The 11,042-nt window shown below is 38.9% G+C and overlaps 1 protein-coding gene across 1 annotated transcript; it reads left to right on the top strand.

Moving 5' to 3' along the window:
* The first annotated feature begins 4,934 nt into the window (after nucleotides 1–4,934).
* Nucleotides 4,935–6,665, top strand: cxcr4a (chemokine (C-X-C motif) receptor 4a). Its single transcript, XM_081380401.1, has 2 exons — nucleotides 4,935–5,071; nucleotides 5,184–6,665. The coding sequence occupies exons 1-2, from the start codon at nucleotides 5,057–5,059 to the stop codon at nucleotides 6,249–6,251; spliced, it is 1,083 nt and encodes a 360-aa protein (XP_081236527.1). The 5' UTR covers nucleotides 4,935–5,056; the 3' UTR covers nucleotides 6,252–6,665.
* Nucleotides 6,666–11,042: the final 4,377 nt, after the last annotated feature.

Below are 11,042 nucleotides of genomic sequence, written 5' to 3'. Positions count from 1 at the left end.
TACTGGATTTTTAATCAAATAAGTTCAGCCTTGGTGAGCATAAGAGACTTTTTTGAAAAACAGGTAGTACTGGTATACTTACATTTTTGTACAATTTTTGAAAATATGACCCAAATAAACCAAAGTTTTGATTCCAGTCACAATGTTAAAAGCTGCTGACTTTTTCAAGGGAGCGGCCCTTTCTATATCACTCATATAGGAGTGGCTCATGATCAATAAGCCTAGCACTTGTCTGGAGAGATAGGAGGAGACACTTTATGAGATCTGCCAGACCAAATGTAGGACAAAAATGAGTTAAATGTCTGTTCAGGAAATTACCACACCCCAACATACAAAATGTGTCAGTGTTGTTTGTGTGTGACCTTTAGAGTGTGTACTTACGTTTGACAGTAAATGTTCTGGTCATTTAACATACAGCCCCCCACCCCCATCCCCACATATACACACAGAGCAGTGAATGTCCTTCCACAAAGGATGCAAATGACAGACAGGAGGGTTCCATATCAGTCCTCAGATCAGCCCATCTAATCCTCTCAAAGACCTGCAACACAATTCAGTCCCATTCACTGAGTCAGAGTCAGATTTCTGACAGAGAAGACAAAGATTCCAGAATTTTAAAAGAAATAAGTTCGCCCAAAAATGAAAATTCTGTAATCATTTACTCGCCCCCCTCTTGCTGCTCCAACTTTGCATGGCTTTCTTTCCACTGCAGAATAAAAGAAGATACTCTGAATAATGTTTGAGTGTTTCTTGTCCATATTATGAGAGTCAATGGGGTCCAGAACTTTGAAGCTCCAAAAAAGACATAAAGGTATAGTGTAAAATAATCCATACGAACAAGATGGTCTTCTAAAGCAACAGAACCACTGAACAGATCAAAATGAAAGCCTTTATTATTCAAACCCAAGCATACAAAACCTGCATCAAATATGATGACACAAACCCCAGATCTCATGACATTTGGTGATGTGACATGTGAGAACTTTTTTTGGAGCTTGAATATTTTGGACCACATTGACTTTTATGGACAAAAATAGTCGAATTAAATATATCTTCCTTTCTTTTCGGCAGAAAAAAAGTCATTAAGAAGGACAGGATCTTTAACTATTCCACTTAAAAAAATAAAAATAAAAAAAGGGTTACGGTGATTTGGGCCAATTCTAGGGTCAAATGTGGAAAAACCCAACTGTTGGGTTTAAAAATGTAATATCAAATTCAAACAAACAGTTGGCTTTGCCCATATTTGACCCAACCGTGGGTTGAAGCAACCCAGTGTAGATGTTAAAATAATCACTTTTTGAATAGTATAGCACAAGCCATAAAACATGGTGTGAAAAAAAAAATCACTCTTTTTGGGTAAAACTACATTCCATCCGCCATCCCATAATACAAAAGTCTATTTTCAATATGCCACAAATGCTGTTGATTGAGCTTAGCTTGCACCCAGAATATTCATTTAAATCCATAACATTAATAAAACATCTCACATTTTCTTTTCATCCTAATGTGAACATCAAATACTATTAGCTTACAAATAATTTGACTGGTTGATTTAAACGCTCTCTCATTCATACTGTTTTTGCACTTCTTCTCAACTGGATAATTCAATACAGCAGTGAATCGACAAGTCTTTGCTTAGTCAGTGGCTTTTAATTAATACGGGTCTGTCACCGACTCTGTTCTCTCATAATAGTCTTTTCAGCTGTCTCCATGACCAAACAAGCTGGGATGAAAGAGAGAGAAAAAGAGCATGGGCAGTGGGCCATTCAAACAGGTGTCTCCTCTTTCCTTAATACCGCCTCTTCTTTCTCCCCCTCTCTCTGCTCACCTCTATGAATGGGTTGGCCAAGCAGTGATTTGTTTTCTGTCGCCTTGAGGCTGGAACTTTAGTGGCCAACGTATAGACTTCAAGGCACCATCGAGCTGCCTAGTAGATCTGCAAATAGACCTCAAATTTCTTGTGGGTTTCTTTTCTCTACTTCACACAACCGTCTGACAAGCAAAGAAGCTTTCAACTGCAGCATGCTCTTATCTGAATCTTTTCCTCTAAATTCATCTGTTTAAATCATAGTAGATAAAGTTGGTTAGGAAGAAAGACACATACATAAACACATATAGCCTAATGACTCTCAGAAAGGCCAGAAATTCTTATCTGGAATCATCAGACCTATTGTATTCTTATCAGAGCCTCTCTGCCCTGTCCTGAGGGCTATTGTCATGCCCTATGGAGAAGGGAGGAAACCCTCTGTACTACCGACATTTTGTATGTGTTTGTGTGGGTGATTTTTTCAAAAAGAAGTTTGAACTCAACCTGTTCGCTTTTAAACACACTGAATGACTTCATTTATATACGGAAATTGCTGTAGTTTTGCATGCAACTTTTTGAAAACGATACCATTATCATCTCCGTGTAGCCTACACGAATTTGTGAGAACGGTGATGTGCATGTGTAGGCCTATTATGTGTTCAGTCTATAGGCGATTAGTGTTTCTTTACAAAGTGATATCACCAACTACTGGCCTTGCAGCATAATACAGCATTTTGAAAGGTTTTCGCAGATCCGTTTTGACAACGCTGTCATCTGTATGCGAAAAACGCAAAGGAAAAACGTTTCCGTTTTTAGTACATTGTTGTCGTGTACACATAGTTATGAAACATAGTTATGAAAACGTTATATCTGAATGTTCTTTGAACGTTCAAAACGTAGTTTTTTAAATAATATTAAAATGTGTTTTTTGGGGGTTATGCGCACGTTAAGGAAACATAACTTTTTATCATTTTGCAAACATTATGACAACGCTCCTTTTGAAAGTTCAAGCTGCAACATTGAAACATGTTAGACGAACATTCAACTAATACCTCTCAGAAAAGAAAAAAACGTTCCATGAACGATGTGTAAATATATATATTTTTTTTTTTTTTGCTAACATTCTGAGAACATTATTAAAGACCAGATAACTTTGAACAAACATTCTTTTAACGTTACTGGAAAACGTTTGTTCATAACTTTGAGACAACCTTGCCAGAGCGTTAGGAAAGTTCTTAAAATGTTCTTTGTTAGCAGGATAATTGTGTGATCCAATATGAAAATGTATTTAAATATATATCATGCACAAACAACCTCACAATCAATTACACTCTAAATTATTTTATGCTATTGTTCCTTTCTTTTGTTGTGAACCCTTAAGGACAGCTGTCTCCAAACCTCTGTTGTCTTACCAACGGTCAACTTCCTTTTCATTGCACACAGAGGATGAGAAAATCTACATTCATGGATCTTTTGCTTTACTGACGTGAGAAAAAACAACAGTGAATCTATCGATTCAATCTTTCTCTCGCACTGTTTCTTGCCTAGCACCTTTCACACCTCTGTGGTATCTGCAGACATAAAAGACACCCAGTTTGTGTCTTACTGCTCTAGCTTTCTTTCATCGGCCCACATGCATTAACACAACCACACAAGTACACACAAGAAAAAACTAAATCTGATTTCTTAATGTTCCTGTGGAAAAACTGAGAGTTCAAACAAAAATATAGCCTAAGTTCCATTAAAGCATGACCTAATTATGATATAAAATTCATGCATTGAGGTTATTTTACAGCTCTGTTATACCGTGTGGTGACTATTATGATAATATGTGTTTATAACAAAACTAATAAATGCAACAGATTTTGAAGGCACACACACACACACACACACACACACACATAGAGATCACCTTACAACTCTACCAGTTTGTGAAGCAGTTTTCTGGAGGCCTCGGTTGGCTGGGGGCAGGTGAAAACACATGTTCTCCCCGAGGAAAGCACATACACACACACACATACACACATTGCCAAAGGGTTTTTTTGTCTTTGAGAACTGCCCTTCCTTGCTCCCTAAAACAGCGATAGGTCTGACCTCTCATTTCAGCCAGGTGTCTACGTCCCTGTTCACTAACCAACATCTGTGACGGTTACAGCCAAGTATTGAATGACTGCAATATTATAGTAGAGGGCAGTGGGTGTTCTCTTCTGAGAGGTTGTCTTCAGAGACTCTATGTGATAAGTTGTCCTTTTGTTTTTAAATATGATGCCAAACAGCACGTAACCTCACACAATACTAGTTTAAATAGCTAAAGATCTTCAGTACATTAAAAAGCACATATTAAATACAAATCTGAAGTGTCCCATTTTACCAGTATAGAGACATATACATATACATGAGTTAAGTTAATTTTACTATGGGGTTTGGGTGTTTTGAACAAAGGAAGAACTGTACGATCTGTGATCACTCAGACTGTCTCTGTGATTTTATCTGATCATCAACACATTAGCACCTTTTAAATGTGATAAAATGCCATTCAACGTATGCAAAACATAAACAGAGCACTTACGAGATTAACATACAGTGTGTGTTTCCATGCTCAAAAAGCCAATTCCTCCTAATTTTTCAGATTTAATTTCACTTAGGCCTACATAAAAAGTGTTTGTGTGTACTTTTCACAGCTCAGCGTCAAAATAAGAAAACACTTTCATATGTGTGTGTGTGATCTGATCTGACCATGGTTGAATGATATTTAAGTGTTTTGAGGGTTGTAGCGAGTAAGCCACTTACGTCACTATCAAGATTAAACAGAAAGCCATTCATGCTCATATTACACATATAATAATATAAACACGTATAATCATATTGTACCACTTAGTTTACCACAGCTTGAATTAGAAATGAACATATTTCTCGGAATAGGCAAAGTTAACTGGTTTTATGTGAGGTTTTCAGCAGACACACAATTGAAACGCCGATTTCCGTCGCAGGACGTCGTTTTCTTCAATCACTCATGCATTTTGAAACACGAAAACAGGAAAAGAGCGTTTGCGGAAGGCGCAGATGCTGCTACCTGTTTTGTGGGCGCGAGCGCAGACTCGTGCCCGCGTGCTGCCGTGGATTGCGTGTGTGAGTGGGCGGAGATTGCGCGTACGAGAGGGGTATTTAAAATCATCTGAGCTCCACATAAGTTTACAAAGCCGCTGTAGAATTTCTGGAGACTGACAGCACCGGAGGAGTGTTTTAAAGATGGCATACTACGAAGTAAGAAAAAAATAAAAATGTTTTTTCTTAAGTGAAGTTTGATTGCATTTAAATTAGGCTACTTTATAAGAAAGAAAAAAATATTTAACTTTGTCTGTTTACTTTTTTGCAGCACATCGTCTTTGAAGAAGATTCATCAGCTGATAACAACTCTGAGTTCGGCTCGGGGGACATTGGGGCCAACTTTGAGGTCCCGTGCGACGTGGAGGTCAGCCACGAGTTCCAGAGGATCTTTCTACCAACCGTGTACGGAATCATATTTATTTTGGGTCTTATCGGGAATGGACTGGTTGTTCTGGTAATGGGCTGCCAGAAGAAATCCAGAACCATGACAGACAAGTACCGCCTGCACCTTTCAGTGGCGGACCTTCTGTTTGTGCTCACCCTGCCGTTCTGGGCCGTGGACGCGGCCAAAGACTGGTATTTTGGAGGGTTCATGTGCGTGGCCGTGCATATGATTTACACGGTGAATTTATACAGCAGCGTCCTCATCCTCGCCTTCATCAGTCTAGACCGGTACCTCGCCGTGGTGCGCGCCACGAACAGCCAAGGTCCGAGGAAACTTCTAGCCAGTCGCATCATTTACGTGGGCGTGTGGCTCCCCGCCGCGCTCCTCACCATCCCCGACCTGGTGTTCGCCAAAGCGGAGACCAGCTCTATACGCACCTTCTGCGAGCGCGTTTACCCTCAGGACTCTTTCCTTATTTGGATGGTCGCGTTTCGCTTCCAGCACATCCTGGTGGGCTTCGTGCTACCCGGGATCGTGATTCTCGTCTGCTACTGCATCATCATCTCCAAGCTGTCGCGCGGCTCGAAGGGTACACAGAAGCGCAAGGCGCTCAAGACCACCGTGGTTCTGATCGTGTGCTTTTTCGTCTGCTGGTTGCCTTATTGCGGGGGGATCCTGCTGGACACGCTGATGATGCTAGATGTGATTCCTCACAGCTGTGTGCTCGAGCAGGGTCTTCAGAAGTGGATCTTCGTGACTGAGGCTCTCGCGTACTTTCATTGCTGCCTCAACCCCATCCTATACGCGTTTCTGGGTGTGAAGTTCAAGAAGTCCGCCCGCAGCGCTCTATCTCCCAGCCGGGGGTCCAGTTTGAAAATTCTGCCGAAGAAGAGAGGAGGGATGTCATCTGTATCCACAGAATCCGAGTCTTCTAGCTTTCACTCGAGTTAACAAAAGCGCGCGCGCACCTTGGACTGCGAATATGCTTCCAAATATTACATGAAATGACTTGCTAATATGTGCTTTGTATAGGAAAGAAAATATAGTAAGCAGGCTGAGCCTGATTGAAAAGTAGATAGAATGTAAATATGTCTGTCAGTATGGTATCGCATACTGCATTGCTTCCAGTATTACTGTCAAATCTCTCTTCATAGTGAGAAGAGGCATTGTGAACATACAAATGTGCTGATATAGTGAGTAAGATGTTTACTGTACATATGTATATAGATTGTTTTTTAACTGGTTCCTTTCTGCACTTATGTAGACCATTGCATTTATTTATTACATGATAAACCAGAGACGTTCCAGTTTAAAAGAGCTGCTTTGGCTATTTGAAGTCTTGCAATAAATTTTTCAGTACTCAGATTATTGTGTTGGGTGTTTGTGTGTGTGTTTTGACCACTTCTGTAGTAACACTTTTCTAGGGCATGATAATGGAGTTTCCCTGCAATGCCCAGTATTGTTTAGTTTCATTCTGTGCAGAGACACGTGCATAGTGTAGTGGAAAGCACTGTTACTTCTTCAAAGTATTTTTATCAAAAGCTATTCATGTGAAACACACCAATTACAGTTACCCTCAGCCTATAATATTTGACGACGGGGATTCCCTAATATGTAAACTCATTTAGGTCTGACCAAATACACAGAGTACCCATCGGTGGAATCCCCAACGTGATGCGGGATCCATTCAACCATAAACACACGTGAAGTTTCTTAAACGCAAATTATGCTATATTGCATTGCAGTTTTGGTTAACTTTCCAAATTTCATTTCATTATCATCCTTATTTGGGTTTTCTGTTATTTGCCCCCTGCAAATGTCCCTTTACCTCAAAGGGATTCTGTTTATTCAGGTGGTACCATAACAAAAGCATGTTGCCATGTCTCTGACACTGGAAGTTACAAACATACCCTGTATGAGTCATACAACCTCATTTTGTGTATACAGAAGTTTAGGTAAAAACCCACTATTCCTGTTTGGAGGATCATGCCCGTAATCACATTTGCTTAGCAACATTCAACAGAAAAAAACATATGTGCAGTACCTGATGATTTTGCTTTCTATGAAACTGGCAGCACTGAAAATGCCATAAAGTGGCTCTACATGTGTTTAGACACTTACAAATGTCTGAATGTCATTGAATTAAGTATCAAAATATAAAGCCACAAAGAAAATGCAAAGAAATCACGCTAGAGCTTTTCTCAGAACTAACTTCATTTTTTGGAATAACTTTTAACCAACTGTGAAAGTGATTCATAGTAGATGAAGTCAGTTCCCCTCAAGTTTACACGTGGTGTTCTAGCAAAGCAACTACAGGTGTAGTTCATCACATTAGCCTATGGACAAAATTATACAACCAAAAAGTGTAATTTGAACATTTCTATAGTTCAAACAGTAGAGCATGGCCATCAGTCAAATGCATCCCTAAATATAATTTTTTTTATATTTTTTTATATCCCCCCCCCCCCCCACTAGCCACTTCTGCGGGGTTTTATGTTGCTCAGAACACTGATTCACTCGACAAGCCACACACACACACACACACACACACACACACAGACAGATAGACAGATAGACAGATAGACAGATAGATAGATAGATAGATAGATAGATAGATAGATAGATAGATAGATAGATAGATAGATAGATAGATAGATAGATAGATAGATAGATAGATAGATAGATAGATAGATTTCTGAGGGATCATGTGACACTGCTGACTGGAGTAATGGCTGCTGAAAATTCAGCTTGAGGAATAAACAACATTTTACAATATATTCAAATAGAAAACAGATCTGTTCAATTGTAATATATTACTGTTTTACTGTAGCCTATTTCTGATCAAATAAATGCAACTTTGGTGAGCATACTTTAAAATCCTTAACATTAAACATTAAAAACACTAAAATCTTAATTATTTGACTGTGTCCAAATAATTTTTTTTGCACTAATTATAGCCATATATAGGCAATCAAAATGATACAATTGTAAGGTTGTAAGGAACACTCTCAGAAAATAAAATGGTACAAAAGCTGTCACTGGGATGGTACCCTTTAAAAGGGTTCTAATATGTATAATTTAGGTAGGCTACTAATATATACCATTTTGGTACCAATATGTACCTTTGAGGTACAAAGGTGAATCTTTTGAAAGGGTACCACCCCAGTGACAGCTTTTGTAACTTTTTTCTGACAGTGAAGGGAGTTACTATTCAGTTAGTTGAAGGATGAACTGTAATATATAACGTGTTCTGTTGATAGACTGAATGATTTACAGATTAGTTGGTATGGTCTCATGACGCTAGTGACTGGATAGGTCAGCCGCTCATGTGTGCACTTTTCGTGTAGAATCAACAAAGAACAACTACATGCAACTAAAAGCAGTGCGTATTCATATAGCAGTATTGAATGGCACAATAGAAAACACTATGTGCTAACTATACTCTAATATGATGCTAGATGCTCTGAACCTTTTTTATGGAGTTAACGTCTGCTGCCCGCATTTATTACTAGTAATCCATGACAGTAGCATTCAGTTCAAATGGGGCGAGGATGAACCACAATAAAACCACGGGAGGTCTGAAGGAGAAAGTATTACAGCAATGCACAGCAGTGTAGAGCCATAGGAAACAAGAGCCTGTGACCTCTGCATTGCAAAAGCTGCTTACCAGGCCACCATGTTAAGAGGTGGAAATGCGTGAGAGTTGACCCATTGAGAAGCAAAATCCATGCGTAAGGACAATACAAACTAACACCAGTGACTGGACGGCCCGTTGAGTCAGAGTAATGGGCTCTAATGTAGAGTGTGAAAGATTTGCATGTCTGAGAGTGTTAAGTGCTCCATCAGGCCTCTGTTCCCCCGGGGGGGCTGTAAGAAAGGAGAGTGGTCAGTGAACATTCCTTAAGAGCTGGTCATTTATTTTGCTGTTAAACTCCCTTGTTTACCCTGTCAATCTGAATATATCTCACTCTATGTAGATGTAGAAAAGAGGGTATGTCTATCGGCACACTTATCCATTCACCTGCCTGTTTAAAATCTCCTAAATCTTGTTCAATCTCACAATAAAAAGAATGGTTTACTTACAAATAGAAATTCTGGGAAATCATTTACTCATCCTCAAGAAATTCCAAACCATCACCTTTGTTTGGGAGAGATTATGAATAATTGCACTGGCTAAACGTTTCTATGCAATTAAAAAGAATGACACAAAAGCACCATTAACTATCATAGCTAGTTCTTATAATCCTTGTCTGTAAAAACAAGGGCTCAGTGAAAATTAATTACCAGTAACTTTTCTGTTTTTTACCAGTATTTTTTCTAACAGTATGTATTCCAAATCTTCTGAAACCATTCGATAGCTTTTAAAAAGGAACAGGCTAATATTTAAGTTGTGTTATTGTCCTTGTTACATGTAATACTATAGTAATAACTATAGATTATTCATAATTACATGAAACTAACCCTAAACCAAACCCTAATCCTGACCATAACCTATAGTACATGTAGTCAAATATTACTCAATACTTAAATCTATAATTACAGTGTAACAAAGGCACCTTATAAAGTGTAAAATGTAAAATGTTATTCACTGACATCTACCCGTGGCACCTTAATCAGAAAATTAGCAATATCTGATTCGTGAAATAATCATTTTCTTGAGTCAGAATCATTAAACTCAATGAGTCAATGATCCAGTAACAACGGTTTTCCAGTTAATCTGACTGGAGAGGAACATTTTCTGTGAATAACAACTAAGATTTTGGTCAGCTGCCTACCCAAAACAATCATGTGACTTCATAAAATATAAAACTGGTTTATGGTATCCTCTTTGAAGCATAAAAGTGCACCATTCATTGAAATAGCATGGAAAAGAGCAGCCAGTGCATTCTTCAAAATTTCTTCTTTCAAAATTCATGTGCTTCAAAAAGACATGAGGAGGAGTAAATGATGATAGAATTTTCATTTTCAGGTGAACTATTGAGTCTGTAAGCTACACAAATGTATAATAAATAGTAAATATGAAAAACATTCCTGCATTCCAAATCTTCTGAAACCACATAAATCTGCATGAGGAACAATGTTGTGACATCCAGCTCCTTGGCACATTCATGAGATGAATAGCAATGTCTGATTTGTAAATAATTTTCCCGAGTCAGACAGCAACATGGTGTCGGCCCAGATCCGGCCCACATCTGGTAAACGTGACACTATGTTGCTGTCGAGTTTCAACAAATCTGTTCACAGTGGTCTGGTTCACAAAAGTGATTTTTTCAATAATCTGTCTTGATTTGCATCTCTTGTTCAGTTCACGTTCTTCAAAATGCCTTTTTTTTTGTTCTGCAGAAGAAAGAATCTCATACAGATTCTTTATGAGGGTGAGTAAATAATAACAGAATTTTCATTTTATGTCGAACTATTCCTCTAATTCTGAGTAAAATTGTCCACAAACTCACACTGGGCCTCGTTCCACAGCTCTGCATGTGTTTTTCCACTTACGAGCAGGGTGAGGGTTAGAGGGTAAAGCTATTGACATCCATAGCGCAGGAAGGAGATCATGTCTGGGATCATTAGCGGCCACTCACAGTTCCTGCTAGATTGACCCTAGTGGGGCAAAGAGACACTTTACGACCCCAGTGACCCCCAAAACCTCTGCATGTTTACCCAAAAGGACTGGAGCCACAGAGGTCAGTAAAACCAAGATCATTTACAAATGAATCACAGTTCCAGTGGGCTTGAACAATG

The sequence above is a fragment of the Scardinius erythrophthalmus genome, assembly GCF_964197995.2.
Source record: "Scardinius erythrophthalmus genome assembly, chromosome: 12".
NCBI lineage: Eukaryota > Metazoa > Chordata > Actinopteri > Cypriniformes > Leuciscidae > Scardinius > Scardinius erythrophthalmus.
The sequence above is the reverse complement of the archived record's forward strand: the minus strand, read 5'-3'. Positions and strand labels throughout refer to the sequence as shown.